General features: G+C 35.8%; 1 protein-coding gene across 5 annotated transcripts in view; it reads right to left on the bottom strand.

The window, feature by feature from the left end:
- Positions 1 to 256: 256 nt before the first annotated feature.
- The window catches only part of RFX7 (regulatory factor X7), a 244,792-nt gene continuing 219,699 nt past the window's right edge, over positions 257 to 25,349 (bottom strand). For all 5 annotated transcript variants that reach the window (XM_037833878.1, XM_037833875.1, XM_037833876.1 and 2 more), the window contains 5 exons: positions 12,910 to 13,026; positions 11,494 to 11,578; positions 10,688 to 10,895; positions 7,426 to 7,721; positions 257 to 6,345 (listed from right to left, as the gene is read on the bottom strand). In XM_037833878.1, the coding sequence (XP_037689806.1) occupies positions 3,076 to 6,345; positions 7,426 to 7,721; positions 10,688 to 10,895; positions 11,494 to 11,578; positions 12,910 to 13,026 (3,976 nt within the window). In that variant the 3' untranslated portion in view covers positions 257 to 3,075. The remainder of the gene's footprint in view (positions 6,346 to 7,425; positions 7,722 to 10,687; positions 10,896 to 11,493; positions 11,579 to 12,909; positions 13,027 to 25,349) is intronic.

Raw genomic sequence — 25,349 nt, 5'->3', positions numbered from 1 at the left:
ATAACAATAAAGCTTTATGCCATATACCATTCATTGGTAACACATCCTAAATGAATAGCACAGCTGCAATGAGTAAGATTCTGTATATCCTGGATTAACAGCAGAGAGGAGGTTAGCAGTACTTTTTTGCTTTGTGATTTTTATCCTCTTCCCTGAATTTTATGAGAGCAAAAGAAGAATGGTGTTTGGTCTGTTTACAAAATGACATGCTGCCTGTATAAAATATATCCCATAAATCACCTTAAGATCCAGTCTGTTTAATATAAAATGTTTTTAATTGTTTTTGAAAACATTTAAAAAACAATTTTTGAGCACTTTCAATAAAAAAGGAGAACTGAAATGCTACTGCAATATTCAACTACTGTAGTTTCAGCAGGTACAACAGACAACAAAACACTGGGGAAATCTGACTTTTTGCACTAAATGAAAACATGAAACAGGGCTTGTTTTTGTCATTTATGGTGTAGTAAAGCACATTATAGTACAAGACTATTATATGAACCTCAGATGCACTGCACAAAAAAACACTTTCCTTCTCTTCAGTTCAAAAGTCAGTGCTTATTGCAATTATATGCAAAATTATTTACTTCATTAAGTCTTATCATGATAAACATTACGCAAAATGTTTTAAACATCAAAACAATGAAAATAATCTGAAAAAAGAACATATTCAACAGTAACTAAGCAGAATTAGTAAACAAAAAAAGTAAATAACTGGTGAATAACTATGCTTGCCTGGTTAACACTGAACCAGTTTTGATACAGCCAAGAAAAAAAAAGTGGTTACAGGAATACCTAGTACTGTACAAGATAAGTCAATAACACTCATGCACATTTTGTGATCATGTATTAACATGGTGAAGCAAACTAAACTTAATTCTTCCTGCTGTAATATTCTCATGTAAGAGAATAAGAAATAGAAATATCTCATTGAGATCAATGCACATTGCTACATAAGACAATTTTATCTGTCACTTTGATGACATTTTGTCTTTTCATAATGAAACACATTTAAAAAGTTTAATTGGTGGACTGTATTGGTTGCATTTATCCTAAGAGATGTGCCTACCACAGGTTCAACAAATTTAGTGCAATATATGAACCTCAGAAAGTTTGTTGGACGAATTCAACCAAATTTAAAGTGTTTGCTGCAATACTGTACAGTGGGTTAAAAATTCTCCACTCTTTATATTTTTATCAAAAAAGATTTCCATTATTTTTATATTAGTAGGAAGCTAATAATGTAAACAAGGGATTAGAATGGCCTCAAAATATCCTTTTCAGAGTATCTCATATAGAAAGGCTCCCATCATTTGTTAAAAGAAATCACACAGTTTCCTTTGGGTATTGCATACTTTGGTGTGCAGTAGTGCTGTGTCTCAATGTACAGTGAAGAAATAACTACATCAAGAAAAAGTATCTAACAGATTGTTAAATCAAGATAACAGCAAATACACACAAATTCCAATAACTAGGCCATACCAATATATAAACCTCTAAGCCAACCCTAGCACCAATTATTTATCAAAATGTTGATACCCTACCTTGCAAATTTAACTATGAAATCTTATTAAATTAAACCCTTCATCATATTTGTTAAATATTCATTGATTGTAGTCTTCTGAATGGCTTACTAATTAAGGTAAAGGGAAGCATAGCTAGGTTTCAAGGTAGCATAACAATGGTTTAATGCTAGCTTTGAAAACTTAATGGCAATTTAAAAATCTCTTCGAAAGTCATCTTAAAACTCACTTAAATAGATCTGTCAACATGAAATTCATAAACAATTATTCATAAAACAAAATGGGAGCCATATAGAGAAACATTTTAAAACAAATCCTGAGTGCTGCTTTTGCAATTGTGGTTATCACAATAAATAAATTAAGCATGTCATAAAATGCTCCTCTTCTTCAAGTACTATCAATATCCCCTTTGTTTTATCAGAGATACAAAGATTTGTGGCTTCAGACCTTAGGTGGTGAAATATTTTTTGTTCAGTTTTTTAAATGTTATCTTCCTCCTGCTTATTTGTTGTTCAAAGGGATCCCATGATCAAATTGCATTCCTATGTTCAGGAGGGGAAAAGGAGTCAGTCACTAAACTGGAGAGGAAAAATTGATTACTAAAGAATACTACAATTAAAATTTTTTAAAATAAATCTTACATAGAATTTGAATGTGCATGTAGCCACTGTGATGAAAACCAAATATTTTTCCTTCTAAATTCCCCTATCTCAACTACCAAATAATAAAACAGGAAATATTGTTCTAATTTGCTTGCAATTATTCTATTGAATTACTGTGTTTATTGTCATTTACTTGTTTTGTGTATGTGTGTTTGTGTGTTAGCTCCACATTAAAATCAACATTTTAAAATAAGACTAACGCAAGGTCACAAATACAAATGGCTACTAGCTTTTCCTCTTAAAAATTTTAGTGCAGCTTTTGCTTTCCTTAAATTAATATTTAATTTCCTATTATTTTATCCTATTTAAGCCCTTCATTGCAGGTATAAGTGGTACTGAAGCCCCAGAAAGTCCTACAGAAATTTTTCATTCTACAGTAGCTCTATGCTTCAAGCCTAAATACTTTAACCTGAAATTATCCCTGTTTCAAGGAAGACCTTCTTGTCTCCAGTTCACCTTAGCTATGATTTCACATCTAAAAGATAATGCCAACAACAAAAATAGCCTATACCTAGAATCAATGGTTCCTTCTAAATTATGTACAGATCAACCAATGAATTAAAATGAACTTATACAAAATAAAAATCTAGACTGCTCTTGTGAAAGCTGGTTAGTCAACTGTTTACTAGCAAACAATGTGATTAAACGGGGAACATTAAAAAATTTAAAACCTAATACAGGTTCTTCTACAGACTACTATCTTTAGAAACTTGTTAAGAACTGAGGCAAGTCTAACCATTTCCTACTGAAGAAGAAACCACTTCTGCAGCAAACGCTTTTAAAATCTCACAATTAATATTAAGTGTTTCTGCTGCGGGAGGCACTTCCATTAAGACAAATACAATACATATGTCTTTAGATACAGTGTGCTACATATTATAAAACACAATTTAACCCAGCATTTCAACAGTAGGATGGTCCTTACTTTCTATCCATTCAAAACCTGATGAAGTCATAGAGTTCATGGATTCATTGCAAATTTGTTGAAATAATGGGTCATTCTTTAATTCTTCCAGTGTAGCTTCATCATCTTGTCCCTGCTGACGACCTGGATCAAACAGTAGATTTGGGTCTAAAGTGTTCAAATCATTGATACTGCCTGAGAGCTCAGAAGACAACCTGATATCGCTAGAGAAATCAGATGCAGTATTAGTGAGATCGGATGCTACCTGACCTACCAGCTGCTGGTTGGTTTGCAAGCTGTCTCCACTCAACAGGTCCTTAACAGTGCTATTGAAATCTAATTGTTGCTCTCCAATTTCCGATTGTGCTTGATTATCTCCAGGAGAGAAATTCATCTGATCGGTGCTGTTACTTTTGGTGAGGTAAGATGGTGCTTGGAATTCATAAACAGAAGTGCTGGAATCGATCATATTCTGTGGGTTGGCACTAGGAAAAACAGAGGAAGTTTCCAAAATCTGAGTAAGATTCATCCGAGCTGTGTAATTGGAGGGCAGATTATTCATTCCCAAACCTCTCACTGCATCATCATTGTCAGAATCAAGTTTACTCAACAAAACATTGGTTATTTTTTTACTGTTTGTCTGCTTCTGAAGAGAGTTTGGAAAGGCTGTTTGCATCATGACCGTCAATGGAACTGATTGACTTCTTTGAGCTATGTTGTTGGCACATGTGTCTGTGTGAACATTTGTGAAAACATGAACTTCAGGGGTAACTGGACTTCCAAAGGGAGTCACATTAGACCGTGGGATATTTGATACTGGATAGAGGGTGCTTCCACTAAGATTACGTTGGCGATGAACAGCAGGGCTCACACTCCGGCATCTGAAGTTGCTGCTGGCAGATGAATTAGTTCCTTTATTATCAAGAGGGGCAGGGACTGCAAAACCCTCCTGTTTGTTGGTGTTATTTACAGTGGCACCTTGATGTTGCACAGGAGAGACAGGAGTCAAATGACCAAAATGAGTGTCATGATGCCTGGGTTGAGACTGATAAGACTGTCCAGGCACAGCAAAAGCATGAGGTTTCCTGAAACGGTCTTCTACTAGTTCCTGATAGCTTGGGAGAATGCCATGGCCAGAAACCGATGAACTACCAACCCCACTATACCCATTATTCATCCATTCAAGCTTAGTTTTGTCAGGGTGTGTGGCCATGGGTCTTTGCATCGGTTTCACAGGACTACTTGAGACAATGCTGGCATCATGATATGCCATACTAGAGCTTATTGGGGTAAATGCAAATGGATTCCTGCATTCAACAGGGCTGGGAGGGACACTACTGCTGCAGTTAGAATGTGGGGTACCAATGGGTGTATGTCGGCTACTTCCTAAAGCACTATCCACAGGTGTAGTCTGGGCTAGCCTGGAGCAAGGACTCTCCCGTGACAGACTCTGAGACCCAGCAATCATTTCAGATGTTGGGGTTGGGGTTGGGGTTGGGGTTGGGGTTGGTGTAGGAGTGGGTGTGGGCGTGTGGATCGGAGTGCCATTGCTATGGATTGGATGGTAGAAGTGGGTGCTGGAGGCATGAGATGACATTGGAGCTCCTGGAGTTACTGACTGATTCTGAAGGGTTATTCCCAAACAGTTACCATAAGAATGAGAATTGTTCATTGACATTTGCTGCTCCATAAGCACAAGCTCTTCTACAATACTATCTTGTGTAAGTTCATCATCAAAAGGAAAGTAGCTTTCACTTGTCTGAGAAACAGAAGGCTCAAATTCCTTCAGTTCAGACTGCAGAGGTAACTGATCTGAAGACTGTGCTTGTATTTGATTTAAAGAAGATTCTTGAATCTGGCTATGTAGCTGCTGGCTATATGTGTCCTGTGGCATTCCTTCTAATTCCCAAACAGATTTCTCTAAGTCATTGATATCAGAGTGCTCAGGAACTGTCATAACACTGATATCTTGCTGTTGTTCACAGCTGGCAGATAAAAACTCAGAATCCTTAGTGACCTGTTGCCATTCATTTGGATTAAAGCTGCCATCCGATTTTGAATCACTGTCCAAGAGAAACACATTACTTTCAAGTTTTACTTTTATATCTGGAGATGATAACGGTATTGTTTGCTGAACCAAAGGTGAATCACTGGTAATAAGAGCAGAAGTCAAGGGTTTATTTGCCACTATATGTGAATTGACATTTATTGATACCTTGCTAGGGATATGAGCACCAGCTGTTGAACTTTCTGTTTTCCCTGATTGTGGAACCTTTTGGTCCTTCTTAACACTGCCTGGTTTCTGTCCTTCTCCGGTAACTGCAGAAAGCTGTTCCATAATTGGTTTCTTTACAGGAGGCACCTGGGACTCTTGTAATGTAGAAGAAAGTCGCTTTCTTGGACTTTTAGTGCATAATTTAGAATCTTTATTTATTGAGTCACCATTAGGTGGTGAGTTGGTGCTGGTGAAAGTTATGTTCTGAGTAGCAACTGAGGGAGTGATAGTGCTTTGATTATTGCCTGCTGATGTGCCTGGCAGAATTTCATTACCGCGACTTTTACATTTGGTCCTCTGGTCACAGACCTTAGTTGCTTTTATTTCAGTGACACCTTCATCTGAAGGTTTTTTTACTACTCCATCTGTATTACTTTTTTGCTCCAAAAGGGTATTAGGTGTTGTTCTGGGAGCTATAGCCTCATCAGAGTTCTCTTGGCACTGTACTGGATGCTCATCTGATAATGCTTCAGGCTCCATTTTGACTTCCACAGCAGACGTTCCCCCAGCACTGCTATTCCTGGACCCAGGAGACTGAAGTGAAACAACAGAACCATTCTTGATCTGTGGAATGGTCCTTGATTCTTCTGTTGTTCCACTGTTTACTGAGGCAGAATGTTTAAGAGGGGCACTACTGTTGCTCGGTGTAAGGGATATTGCTGTCATTTTCACCACATTTAGAGAACTCATGTGTGAAGCGGGTACAACAGCAGTTTTTATGGGACTGCTAGTAAAGAGGACAGTAGTTGGGGAGCGGATGGTGAGTGCACTGGTGTTAGCTGGTTTGGGTAAGATCTGAGGGTAACGGTGCCGGGCAGAACGATCTCCACCAGGACTGGCTGGAACATTCTGAGGAGTTTTTGGTGCCTGTTTCACAGACTGCATGTGCTGAGTGACCACCTGTACATTGAGGGGAAGAACTTTGCCATCAGAAGAACTCATTGGACTTGGTGATGTTACTAACTGCCTGGTCCGCTGGACCTATTAAAAGGAGAAGAAAACACAAAGTCAGTTTAACAAGACTAATTCATATACCTGTACGGTTTTAAGGCACTAATTAAATGTTAATGTTAGAAAATACAATAATATGTTAAAACAACATTAAGACATTTTTCAATTAACAAGACTAAAAATTTCACACCTGTGATGAATACCTGTCTCAATAATGATTTTTAAGGAAGTTATAGGAAGAAGAGAGAAAATCTTGAAAAAACATGCAACTATAAAGGTATCACCAGGAATCTGTGCCAAGAAGATGACTCACACGTAAGGGAGACTGTCTTATAACTGGGTCTATCTTGGACTTAAGGAACTAAACCATTGTAGATAAGGTACAAGATAGCAATACTGTCTATTCAAGTTTGCTCTATATTGAACAGTACAAGAGTGTGGTTACCAGGTATTCCATATTTTAATGACATGATGATTATGATGATAATGTTAAAAATAAGAAAAAGAAGATAAAATATCTCCTTAGTATAAATGATAATAACATAAAATGTCATCTTACTTTAGCATGATACTCCCTCACTTTACAAAACTCCTTCATCATAACCTTAGTTGTTTGAAACAGGAAAGGAAGATACTATTACCTGCTATTTGTAGACAAGAAAACAAACTCAGAGTAGCTAAAAGACTTGATCAAGGTCCTATACACAGCAAGCCACAGAGACAGGACTACATGTCACAATTTTGCTCCATCTAAATTGTGTGTAACGTTTACACACACACACACACAGTTTGTAATTGCATCATCTTCACTCAGCCAGAGATTAAACAACTCTGAAAATTACTTATCTCTTACATAAAGCTCTCACTAGTTATGTGCCTGCTTTATATGTCCTAGATCTTTGTATTTTAACTTAGGTTGATTGTATAACAGGCTTTGTAAACAACAACATACATCCCGAAAGAAAGTCAAGTGACCAAAGCTGAATCTGTCTGTAGTCACAAAATCAGTTTATAACTACATCTACACCTATAATTAACTCCTTCTCATCTGCCACCTTTAAATAATTAATTTCCCACCATCCCAGGAAGTCCAAACACTAATGATATTACCGGAATAGGACTAGGGACAGCTGCCACAACAATACCAATAGGCTGAGGAGACAGGATTGCAGGATTTCCATTAGAAAGATTAGTCACTCCATTGGTTGTAGTGCCTTCTGATTTTTTGGCTGAGGATTCTCCTGGCAAAGGAGATTGTAGTTTCTGTTCTTGCTGCTTCTTTTGGATTTTCCGTTGCAATTGCTGTTTAGCATCAATAGGAGATGGCAAAGTCTTCATTTGAGGCTGAAAGGAATTACTTTCAGCTGTAGGTATAAAAGCAGAAGGCTGGGTAATTCCTTTAATTCCTAAAAATAAACCAAAAAGAAACATTACTTATTACTTCTACTTTATAGAAAGCAGTTACAACTCACTTGCTTTGAATATGTAGCCATCTTCTGGACAAAGCAACCAAAAGAGCAAATTTTAACTCACAATTTCTTTATATACCATAACTAGAAGACTTCCAAGTTATAAATATTTGTCAAAATGGTTTTAATTAACATTTTAAAATGTAGTTCAACTAAGGTGACAGTTTCAGTCAAATCAACAATAACAGATGAGGATTCTGAAAAGTAGCAGCTATGTCAGAAATGTACAGAAGCTAAGATAAATAAATGCAAAGATACCATGTTTTACATTTTATTAGTAGATGTAACTAAATTTCCCGTCCCCTATCTCTAGTTAGAAAGAAATTCAGGCATTTTCATGATTTTAATATTTAGCCCACAAGGAGCACTCAAATAAATATTTGTTGAAACCTTCCATATCTTCAGAGAAAAACTGTATGGGGAAAAGAGAAATTCACAAGATATGTGCTAATATATTACAATTTTAATTGCTACTGCACAATTATTCCAATATGACCTAGAAGAAATTAGGAAGCAGAATTTCTTGATAAGACTACGGTTAGGATATTCTCAATGATAAAATAAGCAAGACATAAATTTTAATTTAAGAAAAACTGATTATGCAATACAATTTTTTTTTAAAAACCCATTTTACATTTAGGGTATGTCATTAAGATCATGAGAAAGTAAGCTGTGACTGGCATAAACAGTAAGAGGAAGAAAGGAAAACACTCTCCTGCTGGTAAACCTTGCTCTTCCTTTCCCTAGCCTAATTTCTGCTTTTCATCATTCTAGTTAACAGCAACAACTTGGGGATGGGGATACATGAAGGAAAGCAAAGACAGACCATAAATTCTCTCCCACACACTCACTTCTCAATAATCCCTCATCTCTTGACTCCCCCATCCCCCTTTTTATCACCTCAGTACTAATTTTTCTCTTCAAAGTTAGCTGAAATTCCACTCCACTCTCAGCCTGCAGCCTCAGCACTGGCTTCTCAGCACCTGCACCCTCAAGAGCCTCTGCCAATGGCTCACAGCTTGGGCTGCCTTACCAACCCTACTGCCAGGGATTCTGGAAAGCAGTGAGTTCCAAGCAGCTGACTTACAAAAGGACATTTGTAACACAACCTGTTCTTAAAATGGAGACTATATTTATAAAAAAACAAATTCACCTCAAAGGATGAAGATTAATCACCACTAAGGATATTCAAAAAGAATTAAGGGGTGGAAACAAAATTTCAAGAGAGATTCTAAAAATGTTTTGAGTAATGACACAATTGTTAAAGTATTTAGCCTTCCAAGGTGACTGCTTTCAAAAAGGGAAAACACCTGTTTATATATGTAATTTTTACTACTTGTATTACAAAACCTCACACACCTTACTTTACACTATTACTGTAAAAATTCATTCAAAATTCCTTTAGGTCACTTTGCGAATAAGATGAGAAGTAAGGAAGACAGAGATGTCTTTTCCCCATGAAACCTCTTAAATTCTCAACCTGTTAGTTGAAAGCTCTTCCAGGCATAGGAGAAAGATAACACAGAAAATTGAAGGGAATCATACTTTTAGAGCCTCATTTTACCTAATGATAAGAAGACAGTGTGGTATAATGGAGTTAACCTGAGCTTTGGAGATAGAGAAATCAGGATTCAAATCCTGGCCCCATGTTTAACTGCCCATGGACAAGTTACTAATTAACCTCCCCAAATCGGTTTCCTGATTTATAAAAAATGGGAATAAACATCACCTATCTCACAGGACAGCTGGCGGGATAAAATAACATGCGAGCTACCTTGCTACATATGGCAGCACTTGTGTGTAGGAATCACTGTGTAGGCAGGTCATATAGCTGGCATCTAGACAGGAAAAAAATAAGACTAGGCCCCTGTAAGAGGTTATTTTGTTAATATGGGTGCTCAATTGACTACAAAATGAGAAGAACAATGTATATATACACATACATACATACATATATACATAATACACATATACACAGAGATCACAAATACTTAAAGTTTCTGATGAAAGCAAACTGAAAGAAAAATGACTGAGTATTAAAATATACAAGTTAAGACACTGAAAAAAAGTGAAGTCAATTAGAATATAATTCTGGCTGAGCTAAATCTACTGTATACTTAAAAATATTTAGATTTAACAATTAGAAGAATCACCCCTGGAAAACAAGTTTCATGTTAATATATTTTTCAAAGAAATAATTTCCTAGCATAATAACACAATTTAAAATTTTTCTCAAAATTGATCCCTAACACAACTTCACAGTTACTAATTTAGGAGGAAACCATGTATTCTAAAAATACATCAATTCCTTAAAAATGCCTCTTTGAATGAAAATACTCATTTGAATGCATATTAAAAATATTTTAAAAAAATGCTATTTTATAGTATTGCTTCATATGGCTTATCTTTTGTGAGACTAAGGTACCTCTCACAGTGTCCAAAGAAATTTATTTTATTTATAAGCATTAGTTTCTTGGATAGAAGTTAAGCAAGTAATTTTAAATTTTAATCTTTTAACTTTACTTCTAATATTTAGTCATTTAGATACTATATATGTACTTAAAAGCCCATATATATATAGCCTCTAAATTTTAAAACAGCAGTGGAAAAATTAATAAATATCAACTGGGGAATCTTAAAAGTTTCATATTCCAGCAGAGCAATATACAAAAATGTAGCTTCAAGCTTTAGTATGAAAGGATTATTATTATTACTACTATCATTATTATTTTTTGATGGCTCAACAAACCCATTTGAGTTTAGTGATTATGTGTAATAAAAGTGAACTCATATAAATACTAAAAAGAAGTAGTTCTTTGGCTAAATTCTTCTTTTGCTGCCAACTCTAAGAATAGTAATACCCCTGGTCAGTTTTAGCTCGTTAACAGTAGTTAATTTAGTACCTGCTGGTGCTGCTGCCATTACAGTTAGAGCTGCCATCGACTTAGTGCCTATATAGTGACTTTTTACAAGGAAGCGGGCTAATTCCAAGACTGTGTCAAATGGCTGGCTTAACACTTTTTGGGCCCATTCACACACAAGACGGCAGGCAGAAGAAATAACTTCCTCATCAATATTTTGAAGTTGCCCAGAAGATTCGGCTCCTTCCAACTAAACAAAGGAAAAAGGAAACATTAATTTTTAACACAAAGTTCAAAGAGAAATTCAATTCAAGTGTATTCAAGATATGTATTCTTAGTTCTTAATTCAGATAATATCTAAATCTGTTGGGCCTAAGTAGTATGAAAGAACCTGTTGGCATGTAAGAACCTTGCAAATAAGAGACCCATACCCAGAGGGGCACACCCATAAGCAGCATTTTGAATACAACATTATAAAGGGTGGTTAAAGATATATGAAGACTAATATATCTTTTGAATCTTTCTATAAGCCTGTTCTAATGTTTTTTTCTGTTTGGGAAAAAAAATCCTACCTTACATACTACTCTATGATTTGCTTTTTCCTCTTGACAATAGAGCATGGAAATATCTTCACACCAGTAACTTTAGACCTATTTTTGTTCACAAGCCATGTTGATTTAAGTCATCTACACTAACTTTTTCAGCCATCAAGACAATTTTTGGTTTAACTGTAAAGGCACAGTTCCTGGTCCCTGCTTTCATCCAAATGAGAGACTATGGAATATGCATTTCAATGTCGATATAAAGGTATAATTGTATCTATTAAAAAGAAAAGACAGAAGTCTTACCCCATCTCCAGTTTTGTGAAAATCAAGGTTGGGCAGTGTTGGCATGTGAACAAGAGCTTTTTTCCTTAGTCCACTGTAGCAATATGTAATAAAGAGTTAAGAACCAAAATACTCTAAGTTAAATAAATTGCTTATATAGGTAACATTTGTGAAGTAGCAATATATGAAATGAGAATAAAATGAGAATGAGATAACATCCACTTTCTTAATTCTTCATTAAGAGAAACCTTAGTATTAGAAACTCAGGTCAAAACTTTTACTCTTTTGAAACCAAGGCAGCCATTGTAGAATGTTACATTCTTAAATGAAACTAAACGATTCTCATCTGTTATAAATTTTAGGAATAAATGTTCATAATAAGCTATACCAGCCACTAGTAACAAACAGGTCAGAAGGAAAGGACTAGCCAGATGGAAACCTGGCACAGAGAAGGGAAACTTTAGCCCACGGCACTGGGACAAAAACAACTCTTAAAAAAAGTGTCACAAGGGCTTTAACCTTTTCATTTCTCTTTTTCCACTGAAACACACAGGATTATCACCTGTAACATGCCAAAGATACATTAAGACACTTTTGTTTGTATTCAGGAAACAAGGATAAGTCGTTCAACAAGTGGTTAAAGAACATCTGGAACCATTTTAGAGAAAGAGACTTCTCTTCCCCTTCCTCTCATCTCCTCCATAGTAGCTCATTTCATGCTTTGAAAAAGGCCAAGAGCTAAGCATGGAGAAAGTGATGTATTTCTAATATGTTACCGAGACCCTCTATTTTATAGTCTTCTTCCAAGAGTAGAAAGAACTTTTAATAAATTCTTAATTTCCTTATTTCTGTTTGCTCCTAAGTATATCTCAATTACAAGAGGGACTTTTTCTATGCCCTGGCTTTAATTTTAATACTGGCTTTAAATGAATGGGTAAAAAAATACTTTAGAGAGGACACTAATCTTTCGGTACAAGTTCCATGAGGAATATTTTTGAATGTCGTATTTTCTGCCAAGGAGATATCTATGTTTCTAAATTAGAGGAAGGAAAGGAGATAAGATTTAAAGACCAAAATCTTTCTCTACTTTTACTGATATGATTTACAACTGCTCAACTATGGCATGTCTCAAAAAATTCTTATTGCTAAAGAAAAGAAAAAGAGGTCAGCCCATTAAGTAACACACAGAAGTTAGAATAAGGTGAAATTTACGGAAATCTAAATACACAAATGAATCACATTTATTCTATCTCTTGCAGTTTGATAAATAGCTGGGGAAACAATGCTTGCAGTTATCCTACTAAGTACTTTTGAGTAGTTTATATTTGTTGATTTAAATTTATTTCTAAATATAGTTGCTAGTTTCACTACAACAACAGATGTTCTGTAATAAGTGAGAACTAAAGAGATTACTAAAACCATTCTAGTAAAGGATATTTAGATTTGCCTCTCGTGCCCAGGCGACGTGCCTTCATGTTTGGAAAGACGTTTTTCATGATCTTTCCAAAGTCAGCAGCACTTAATGGATGGTAACCAAGATTGTCACAGTAGCTCCTGCAAAAGAGGAAGGGACTAATTTAGAGAACAGCACAACTCATTATTGCATAGCCTGGAGCTACTTCAATACAATTTTGATCCCTTTGATAAAGTGAAGAAACAGATCTTCAAGTCATTCACCACATTTTGCCTTGATGTATGATCATCAATCTTTGGAGACACGAGTTAACTCAAGTTTAGTTAGCTGGTTACATCTTCAGGGTAAACAATACTACTTTCAATAGCATTCAAGAATCTTATAATAAGATATAGATGTACAAAGCTTTCCAACTACATCCAAACCTGCACTCCAAAATAAGTATATGCAGCTCAACCCGTAGGGCTTTTAATTTTCCACCTATACATCAAACTCACATACTGGGAAAATTTCCAATATAAATATTATTTACGCTAGACATAAGACACTACTATATAGTTTAAACTGTAGAAACATGATATATTAGAACTAAAAGGGATCAACACTCTCATTTTACTGATAAGGGAAAAAACAAACGCACACAGATAGGTTCTGAAGGTCCAGTGTTCTCTCCCCTACCCTCATTACCCCCATATTGCCAGGAAAAAAAGTAACTTCAAGTGGGAACAGAGAAACATGCCAAGAGTCTTTACTATTACTGGAATCAGATATTCTGTTTTTTCCCCCTCTAGAGCTGTCAATCATAGGTTAAAAAAAGTTCTAATCCCTTTTCTTATACCAGTTCAGCAGCAGACCAAGGCCTTATCTTGTTCTGGCTGCCAGGATATTCCTCGTAACTGTTGGCCTTTGGGGAGAGCCACTACCTAGGAAATACCAAGGAAGAGGAAGTCAGAGGAGCTCCAAAGTAATTCATATCTTCTCACCTCATGCCCTGTGCTGGTTTGGATATATTATATCCCCCAAAAGCCATGTTCTATAATGCAATCTTGTGAGGGCAGACATTAATCTTTTGATTGAGTGTTTTCCACGGAGATGTGACTCAATCAACTGTGGGCAAGACTTCTGATTAAATCATTTCCACGGAGCTATGGACCCCACCCATTCAGGGTGGGTCTTGATTAAATCATCGGACAGAAGGAACTCACAGACAGAAAGAGCGCAGAACAGCTGAGAGAGACATTTTGGAGAAGGTCATTCTGAAACGCAACTTGGGAGCAAAGGACCAGCAGATGCTAACCACGTGCCTTCCCAGCGGACAGAGGTGTTCTAGACACCATCGGCCATTCTTCAGTGAAGGTATCCTCTTGTTGATGCCTTAATTTGGCCATTTTCATGGCCTTCAGACTGTAAATTTGTAACCTAATAAACCCCCTCAATAAAGCCAATCCATGTCTAGTATTTTGCGTAACGGCAGCATTAGCAAACCGGAACAACCCCCATTTCAGCATCAACCAGAGCAGCTTCTTCATGAAGTCATGAGGTGGAGAGCCAAAGAGAGAGAACAGAGGAACAAAGAAAAACCATGGGGAGGAGGTATGGCGGGCAGGGTATGATAACCAGGACCAGGGTTCTTGTAGACCACTGAATATCCTAACAACATCCCTGAGGTGACCTGAGCTCTGGAAGTCAAAGTAGAACAGGCTCAGGAGGAGACAGGGACCTTGGGAGCCTTAACACAGAGAGAATGGGGGTAGGTCTGACTAGCCATACAACGGTATTTCTCTTGGTTGTCCCCTCCCTATCTCCCCCTACCACTGGATGTGTGTGTATATGTGTGTGTCAAGCCAACACATTACCAAAAATGCAGAAGAGTAGAGAAGGGAAAGGGAACTAACGTGTATTTGCAATTTCCTAAATAGGTAGTATCTGGTTAGATATGTACTTCATATTTAAATTAAGACTAAATGTGGTACTCTACCAAGCAGTTCAGGGGTCAAGGTTTGGTTCAAAGTACAAGGAGAAGGGATGATTCTTTTGGGTGCTTACAATTTAAATGAATCACACCAGATCATTACAATTTCAGTAATAAATTAATCAGTCATCTTTATGGTTTAAAACAGTCCAGAAATAAAGTGTGAACAAAATGATGTTCTCTTGTAATTCACAGTCTGATACATGTTGTTTAATCTATCTGGAACGTTACTTTTCTTATACTTCAAGTCTCAGCTTAAATTTTACAATTTTGAAAGGGTTCTTTTCTGACTACCCAATTAAAGCGGTGCTCTCCCACCCCTTTCTCCTACTGTTAATTCCCTGACAGTGTACTGTCTTGTTTCGTATCGTGATTGGTAATTATGTAATGGCTAATTTACTTGTTGTCTCTCTTCTCCATTAGACTGTAAGTTCAACCAGAGCAGTGACCTTATCTATCTGGTTCATCAATATATCCTTAGCATTAGGAGCAGAATTTAGGAGTCACATTAAGCCCACCTGTATGTCATAGTTACAACTACAAGAAAATTTTAAAAACTGGAATCAAATAAAGAGAAGCAGGCCAATGAGCCCAATAGGAGATTTACTATCCATTCTATTTTCCTTCTGTGATTTAGGATTTGACATTTTCCATTGCATTCGTACATTAAATTTTTTACTTTGGAAGAAAGAGAAGGTGAGTGGTTGGCAAAAAGAGTAATATTAAGTATTAAGATCATCAATGTAAAATTTTTTTTGTCAAACAGAATTTATGCTGAGTGCTGATTTTAGAAAATGACCACCCGAAATCATCTGGTTTTTGATTCTTATTTACTCCACTAAAAGGCAGGAATTCAACTTTTGGAAGGGGTATTCCTTTGCCATAGCCTTATTTTCAAAATATTCTTCAATGGGTAAATATTAAAACTACTTTGTAGGCATATAAACAGATAAAATTATTCCTCCTGAATCAAACAGTAAGAAATGTCAGGAAGAAAGAAAAACTAAGTATTTATGCAGTCTCAATTTAAAAAACAACAATACCAGGAATAGGTCCTTAATGTCTTCATTTTTGTGTGAAGTCTTAGAACTGCAAATGAATTCACAAGTTGTCAGGTTCAACTTCCTGCCAGATGTAGAAAAGACCATACAGCTAAATGATGGGTTATCTTATTACTTCCCCTGATTGGGAAGGCTCCCACGAGGTGGCCTATCTAGTTTTCAGTGCTTCTAATTTTTTAAGGAAAAAAGAACTTCATTATTAAAGCGCCTTCCCCACTGGCAAGATCTGGATCTTCAATGATTCCAGTTTTTAATTTAATTTAATAAGTATTTTTAGTGTAGCTTTCAGTATTTTGAAACCAGTGCTATATATAACAAGTCATAAAGTCAGTCCAAGCCACGTGGAGATCTTAGTTAGACATCTCATTTTCCTGCTTCACAACTTTAACTGAAGGTTGATCAAGCAAGATATGGTGTCAATTAACACCTAAATCACCATCAGATTATATTTAAGCACGCCTCAAAAAAGGGCGAGGAACAGCAAATGTTCTGTTCACAGGATAATTTAGCACTCTAATGCCATTTTCACAATGAGATCATTTGTTCTTTTTTTAAGCCCAACATTCAAAATGACCATTCAACAAGAACACCAAAATCCATGGTAGCAATTCAATTTTTAATGGTTATTCATGTCATTTATAAATTAGCTATATAACTTAAAGGTCAACAGTGTTCTAAAGGTACGAGAATGTAAACAAAAATCATAAAAGACAGGTAGCCATGCCTGACATTTTTTGAGTGCTTTATATACATTCATCTAATCCTCCCAACAACCCTGAGACAGGGATTATTATTATCACAAACACTTTATAGATGATGATATGCAGAGAAGTGAATCTGCAAAGGATCTTGGTCATCTAGTCTAACCCACTCATCTTACAGATGAAACACTTTTATTGCTAATTAATGACTAAGCATATTGACAGCTTTCAAAGCAACCAAAATTATATCAAAACATTTCTAATATTTATAAAGAAAATGATTTATTAAGAATATCAATTTGCTATTATAAAGCCCTTTTATTAATGAGACCCACAGTGTTATTTTGGTGAATCTTTTATTACAGATGACAAAAAAAGGCCATGAAAATTCAGGAAGGTTCCAAATATGGTAGAATTACAGTCCTTTAAAAATATTAATAAAAAATACATTTGCTAGGTAACCCTGGAAGACAAAGAAAAAGTAATATGATCAGGTAAACTAGCTTGAGCCTTTGAAAGAGGAATAGTTGCTGAAATCTTCCCATAGTTTTTTTTTTTTTTCAAACAATTAGATCCTGATATTCTGGAGAGAAAGCTCTTTAAAACTGCCTTACTATGAACATAAATAGATTTCTATTTTTCTTATTGTTCCCTGTTCTGGACAGAACACCATTACACAGCTGAGTCTGAGGCATGGATAAAATATAGTAGGCTCTGTCATTTGGCACAGACACTCGAAAACCTTGCACAAGTGCACAGTAAAAAGTGTGTGATGGTTTGGTGTTTCAGAGGATAGTACAGGAAAAGCAATGTATAAGTTTGGTAGCTAATTATGGTGTTTCCTAGTCTAGTCCACAGAGAGAAATTTAGAGTGGTTAGTAGTATTAAGCAGAATTGTTTAAACTAGGACCAAATATCACTGAAATTCAGATGATAATACTTAATATTTTTGTGGTAACTATACAATAATGAACAATATATCAGAAAGGTTACTTTGCTTGAAGTCAACAAAATTAATTTAAAGAAGAGTTAAATTATCATATAAAATTCTTAACAGGCCCTCTCAAGATGCTTTTTCCTTTCAAATATTTTAATTAATAATCCTATGAAAATGAATCAGTCATGGTGATTAAGTCCTTTACAGACAAGTCAAGGACATTTTCCTGAAGTTTACAAATTATCAATTAAAAAAATATAAACTTTAGGGGTAATTAGCAGATAAATCTTCACTGTTTTAAAAAGAAATTCATTTGTACTCTAAATTATTTAATCATTATAAAAAGTAAATTCTAAAGTAAGTAATTCTGCTTTCAGTTATTTTAAAGACAGACTTTATTTCTCACTATTGCCTATGAAAGTCATTTAAAATGACTACTCTTGACCAATTTGGGTTGAATTATTTTTTGAAACAAAGACATCATTTATACACACACACACACACACACACACACACACATAGAAAATGGTAAATATGTTGAAGATACACTATAGGTAGCTCAAGCTTTATTCAGTTATTTTCATTTTTGGAGTGCCTCATTTCTTGTTTGTTTTAAATTTCACTACACATATCATGTTGAAATCACATGAATATAAATAGTGACTGCTCATAAACTAAGAATTAGCAAAAACACTGAAGAAGTGGGGTCTTGACCCAATGAATTCCTGATTACCTTCTCATCTCTGAACTTCCACCCAAATCTAATTTCACTACACTAACTAATAATTCTTGAATAGTTTGAATCATTTCTGAAATCATGTTACTAAAGTAAAAGGGTAAGTTTGGTTAGGAATAAGGTTGTATACATTAAAAAAAAACACAAACTCCAACATCATCTTGTGTAATCATACTATTTTGTAGATGAGAAAAGGAGGAATAGTTAAGATGATTTGCAAGTGTAGTTAATTTGGAAGTGGTCTGTAATATCACTGATGAACCAAGCAGAGTTTTTTATAATGGGTCCTCAATGTGTATTTGTTGACTGGTGGCACTGGGACATGTTTAAAAGGCTCCTTCTGAAGAAAACGGATCAGTCCCTAATTTAACTTCCTGCACAAAATCTCAAATCAATAAATACATAACAGTTACAATATATACAGTATGGCATTCTAGAAACTGTGACAGCAGAAAAAGATGAGTGACATATATCCTTCTACCTTTAATATATACAGAAAAATAGAGAAAAATGGACAGACTTAAATAGATTTTTCCAATTGGTCAATAAACATATGAATAGGTATTCAACTTTATAATCATTGGGAAAATGCAACTTAAACAAACTGAAAAAATTATATCCATACAAAGTAGAATGGATAAAGAAATTGTGGCAAATTCATAAGTGGATACTAAATAGCAATGAAAATGAACCACAACTAAACAAAACAAATGCATGGATCTTACAAAGATAATTTTGACTGAAAAAGAAGCCAGACACAAAATAGTACTTACTATATGAATCCATGTATATAATGGTCAAAACCAGCAAGGTTCATCTATGGTGTCAGAAGTCAGGATTGCAGTTTCCCTTGGTGGGAGGTGGGTGGGGGGTAGACTGGAAGAGGAAAAAAGGGGACTTCTACAATTCTGACAATACTTAGTCTCTTGCTCTGGTTTTATGGGGTTTTGGGGTGTGGGGCAAGCCTATTTTATGCAGGGGAAAGAGTGTGAACAAAAACTGAGAGGAGAAGTTTTTGTTTGAAATACCAAGAACTGAAAATAGCTAAGGTATAGGATGAATGGAGGGAGAGAGAAGGAGAGAGATGAAAAGTTTTTATCAACAGGCCATAAAGTTAAGAGTGTGGATGATTTTGAATAATCACAACTGCTGCCATATACTGAGGGTTTACTATGTACCAGTGATAAAAATTTGCATGGATAGTTTCTAATCTTCAAAAAAATAGCATGATTATATTCCATTTTATGATGGGCAGCAAATGGACACTAAGAAAGGTTACAGATTTGCCAAAGGCTACAAAATGTAGTACATATCTAAATGAGAACTCAAACTTAGATATGGCTAATTCCAAAGCCTAATCTTTCTTCACTGTATTGTTCTGCTTTTTCCATTAAAAAATAAAAGGTTTTCGACTTCATTCTGAAGCAATGGAAAATATCAAGTATTTGGAAAAAATCTTTTACATGGAGTTTATGCTTTTATACACTTTAATAAAGTTTTTATCAAGGTTTTCATTTTCCAGGCTGAACTGTTCTCATTTCTTTGGTTAAAACGGCTATTTATTGCCAGATCATTTAACTTTTAAATAAAGTGTGGCAGTTGGAACTGCACATAAAATATCTGGTCTTTTGACATTAAATTTTTTTTTTTTTAATTCAGTTTTATTGAAATATATTCACAAACCATACAGTCATCCATGGTATACAATCAACTGTTCACAGTATGATCATATAGTTATGCGTTCATCACCACAATCTATTTCTGAACATTTTCCTTACATCAGAAAGAATCAGAATAAGAATAAAAAATAAAATTGAAAAGAGAATACCCAAACCATCCCCCCATCCCACCCTATCTGTCATTTAGTTTTTACTCCCATTTTTCTACTGATTTTTTTTCAATTTTTTAACTTTGTTTATCAAAAAATTAAAAACAAACAGGCAAACAACAACCAAAAAAACCCCACAACATTTCAAACAAAGCAATGGATTAAGGAAAACAAATAACCTAAAATACCTACTTTGCTTCCAATATGTTCCTACCATACCCCAAGAAAATTAATAAACCATGTCCAAACAGAGGAGTAAGAAAAACAAATAATCTAAAATAACTACATTGCTTCCAACATGTTCCTACCATACCCCAAGAAAATTAACAACCCCTAAGAAAACAAAGGAATAAGAGAAAAAAAAAACCTAAAATAACTCTATTGCTTCCAACATGATCTTACTATATCCAAGAAAGTTTACAAACCATAATCATTCCTGAGCATTCCCATAACATTGAGATTACCCTCCATAGTTTATCTGTTCTTATTAGATTATCATTCCCCCTCCACTAATTGGTATCTCTAGGTCCCCTACATTCTACAGTATAAAACACTGTACATTTTTCACAGAATTCACATTAGTGGTAACATACAATATCTCTCTTTTTGTGCCTGGCTTATTTTGCTTAGCATTATGTCTTTTTTTTTTTTTTTTTTTTTAATCTTCATTTTATTGAGATATATTCATATACCACGCAGTCATACAAAACAAATCGTACTTTCGATTGTTCACAGTACCATTACATAGTTGTACATTCATCACCCAAATCAATCCCTGACACCTTCATTAGCACACACACAAGAATAACAAGAATAATAATTAGAGTGAAAAAGAGCAATTGAAGTAAAAAAGAACACTGGGTACCTTTGTCTGTTTGTTTCCTTCCCTATTTTTCTACTCATCCATCCATAAACTAGACAAAGTGGAGTGTGGTCCTTATGGCTTTCCCAATCCCCTTGTCACCCCTCATAAGCTACATTATTATACAACTGTCTTCGAGATTCATGGGTTCTGGGTTGTAGTTTGATAGTTTCAGGTATCCACCACCAGCTACCCCAATTCTTTAGAACCTAAAAAGGGTTGTCTAAAGTGTGCATAAGAGTGCCCACCAGAGTGACCTCTCGGCTCCTTTTGGATTCTCTCTGCCACTGAAGCTTATTTCATTTCCTTTCACAACCCCCTTTTGGTCAAGAAGATGTTCTCCATCCCACGATGCCAGGTCTACATTCCTCCCCGGGAGTCATATTCCACGTTGCCAGGGAGATTCACTCCCCTGGGTGTCTGATCCCACGTAGGGGGGAGGGCAGTGATTTCACCTTTCAAGTTGGCTTAGCTAGAGAGACAGGGCCACATCTGAGCAACAAAGAGGCATTCGGGAGGAGGCTCTTAGGCACAACCATAGGGAGGCCTAGCCTCTCCTTTGCAGCAACCGTCTTCCCAAGGGTAAAACCTGTGGTAGAGGGCTCAACCCATCAAACCACCAGTCCCCTATTTGACATTAAATTTTACAGTTTTGGTGACATCAGCCAAAAGGGCATACCGAGGCCCCCTGAAAATTCACACCCTGCCCCCCCATGAAAGCAATGAAAAAACTGGCAAAAATGGTTTTATCAACTTTTTCAGAACTCTGGAAATTAACCAAAGGCATGCAGCAAACCTGGGAGATTTTATTCAAGAAAAATGGCCAAATCTTGATAAGAACAGCAAGGCTGTTTAAGTTGTCCTGGTCTTATCCATTACTCTCCAGCAGCCCATATATCCAGAGTAGCCTGGTGGCCACCAAAAGAAACAAAACAGCTGGAGCTCTCAAAAAGCATCATTCCCAAAGATTTTCATTGTTTGACCTATCTGGTGTTCCCTGTACTGGAAGATCCCACCTACAAGGCCGGCTGGTATTGGACTGATTCAGAGTTCACCTACTGTGAAAAACCATTTTTCTTGGGGGGTTGGGTGCAGGGAATTAATGCATAAAAAGTTTTCTATGTTAAAAATAACTCCAAGACACATAAAAGATGAAATTATAGGATTACTGTTAATTTTCTCAAATGTGATAAAATACTGTGGTTACAAAAGTGATGGTCTTTACACTTAGAAGTATTACGATATTCACAACTTACTTTCAAATGATACAGGAAAAATACCTGTTGAATCTAGGTATTTCTGTTATGTTTGAAAATTTTTATGATAGGAAGTTGGAGGGGAAATAGCCATGAAAAGAAAGCCGATCCTTCAGCATAGATGATGATGGCAAAGAATAGAAAGTACAGAGATAAAAAGTAATGGTTTACCCCAAACTAGGATTTCATGAAGATATTGGGATGTCTGGCAAAGTTCAAGGCTACAGTACATTGCAGCATCACGGTTTTTTAGAAGGGGTAAAACATTTCTAGTTTTGCTGTCTTTCTAATGGTGCCCAGTGTGGCTGATCTTTTTGGCCATGGCACCACACTGGGTTGTTCTTGCCAGAAAGATATTAATAAAGATTTTTCTGAATCATTTGTAAATGGTAGCTGAAACCCAACTATCCTATAAACATACTCTATTGTCTTAAATACACTTATATTTGTCCACAATGAAGTTTTCTGATTAAAAATGTTTATGAGGATTTTTCTGCCAATCTAGCTGCCTCAGGACTTGTTCCGGTTGTCTGTTCTCTGTTGGTGTGGCAGTTCTGGACTTCATGAAGCTCAGTGTTAAGGTTTCTCTCCTCTAAAATAGATCCATGGGGAATTAGCTTGTTTATATTTCTTCATTAAAGATGCATTTGTAGTGGTGTATGCATACAATAGAATATTGAGCAGCTGCAAGAAGGAATGAAGCTGTGAGACACACAACTAGGTGAACAGATCTTGAGGACAGCATTTTGAGTAAAGTACACTAGAAACAAAAAGACAAACATTATAATGCCTCACTAATATGGACTAACTATACTGTGTAACTCTGAGAATTGAATCTTAGAGCACAGCTTATCAGGGGAATGCTTACTGTAATGGTCCCTAGATTGTAAGCTCTTACAGCAGTCACATCTATTCCTGATTTGTAATGGTTATCTCTAAACTCTGAGATGCTGAGTTCTTTGCGTATAACCTGGTTGGTCTCCGGAAATTTGGGTATCTGTGTGACACCGGAAACTCAGAGCTAGAGCTTGGCAGGTATGAATGTCAGTATTATCTCATACAGTAACTGTTAAAAAAAAAAGCTGAAAAAGAATTCAGCCCTCAATTAGAGATATGAATGAAGTGGATCTGGTTAGGAATAAGACAAATCAGACCAAAGGGTAAAGGATGATATTGACCGTGTTTTAAAACGTCAACTTCTGTGTGAGACCAAGGAAAGAAATGTTGATTTGGTGCAGGATCTGTATTTTCTGCAGCACACTGAATAATTTGACTTGTATGGTCAGTTTAGTCAAAACCATAATTACATGGAACTTTGTATAGGAAGTAAGATCTGGTAGGTTTGTACATGCCAGCGTGAAATTCCAATACATCCCAGAGTAATTCTGCGCAGAGATTGACAATATATTTGCAGGGACCCCTGGGGAACTGGGGAAGAATGTGGAAATGTTGGACTTCCCCACCTGGATTGTCACTGGTGTTCTCGCAAACACTGAGGGACTGACAGTTTGGTAGGATGAGCCCTTGATTTTGGGGCGTGCCTTGTGAAAGTTCGTGCTGCAAAGGAGAGGCTGAGCCTACTTATAATTGTGAGTCTCCCCCAGAGAACCTCTTTGTTGCTCAGGTATGACCTCTCTAGATCTAAGCCCATACAGCAGGTGAACTCACCGCTCTCCCCTCTACACAGGACTTGACTCCCAGGGGTATAAATCTCCCTGGCAATGTGGGATATGACTCCTGGGGATGAGCATGGACACAGCATCGTGGGATTGAGAAAATCTTCTTGAACAAAAGGGGACGTGAAATGAAACAAAGTTTCAGTGGCTGAGAGATTTCAAATGGAGTTGAGAGGTCACTCTGGAGGGCATTTTAATGTGCTATATAGATAACCCTTTTTAGTTTTTAGTGTACTGGAATAGCTAGAAGGAAATACCTGAAACTACTGAACTGCAACCCAGTAGCCTTGATTCTTGAAGACAACTGCATAACTATATAGCTTACAGGATGTGACTGTGTGACTGTGAAAACCTTGTGGCTCACACTCCCTCTGTCCAGTGTATGGACAGATGAGTAGAAAAATGGGGACAAAAACTAAAGGAAAAATAGGGTGGGATTGGGGGATGAAATGTTTTGGGTGTTCTTTTTTACTTTTGTTTTTATTTTATTTATTTTATGTTTTTTTGAGTAAGAAAGATGTTCAAAAGTTGATTCTGATGATGAATGCACAACTACATCATGGTACTGTGAACAGCTGATAGTACAACTGTGGATCATTGTAGGGTATATGAATATATCTCAATAAAATTGTATTTTTAAAAAAAAGATGTATTTGCTTATCTTTATTTCCCTGTCCTTTAGCAAAGTGATTCAGGAAAATAAAACAAAAACATCAAGTTAATTACCTTATTAAAGGCTTCTGAAAAGCTGGAATATCCTTTTCCCTGTAGCCTACATCCAATCTAAACATAATCATAAAATCTAAACATAAAAGGAGTATCTCACAGAATCAAGTAAAAATGCTTATATGTCCCTAAGTAATTTCTTAGGTTAATTTTATTTTAACTGAAGAAACACACTAGGGATATAACATATGTGAGGCAGGGAAGAGAGACTCCTAAGTGTCAACCAGTTAAAAAAATAGTAAATGAATTTGAACTCACAGGTATACTTCCTCTTATTTACAAGTATAAAAATGAGAACTTATTTAAGTACAGACAAAAACAATAGATGGCATATTCTTTAAACTGTTGTAATTTATCAGCAGCATTTCTTCTAACCAAATCTCCTGAAGTTAAGCAATAAAAATTCAGACACTGCAATACATTAATTAACGTTTGAATAGCTTTGTATACTTTTGAAATGAATTTATTTCCAAACATTTTTATTTGATAAAAGGGACTATCTAACATGCAATGAAAAAAATAAAAATGGTCTTGATTATTACCATTTTATTAAGTACCTGCCTACTTCTTTGCTGCTAGTTTATCAGTCACACAAAATTATCAAGGAAAAACAGACTGGGACATTCAGTGTTTTAAAGAGACATAATATTTTTTTGTGCTTTTTTTCCCATTCTAGATATAAATTTACATCTTTTATCTTAAAAAAGA

The sequence above is a fragment of the Choloepus didactylus genome, chromosome 4 (genome assembly GCF_015220235.1).
Source record: "Choloepus didactylus isolate mChoDid1 chromosome 4, mChoDid1.pri, whole genome shotgun sequence".
Taxonomy (NCBI): Eukaryota; Metazoa; Chordata; class Mammalia; order Pilosa; family Megalonychidae; genus Choloepus; species Choloepus didactylus.
Note: the sequence above shows the minus strand (reverse complement) of the source record. Positions and strands in the feature narration are given on the sequence as shown.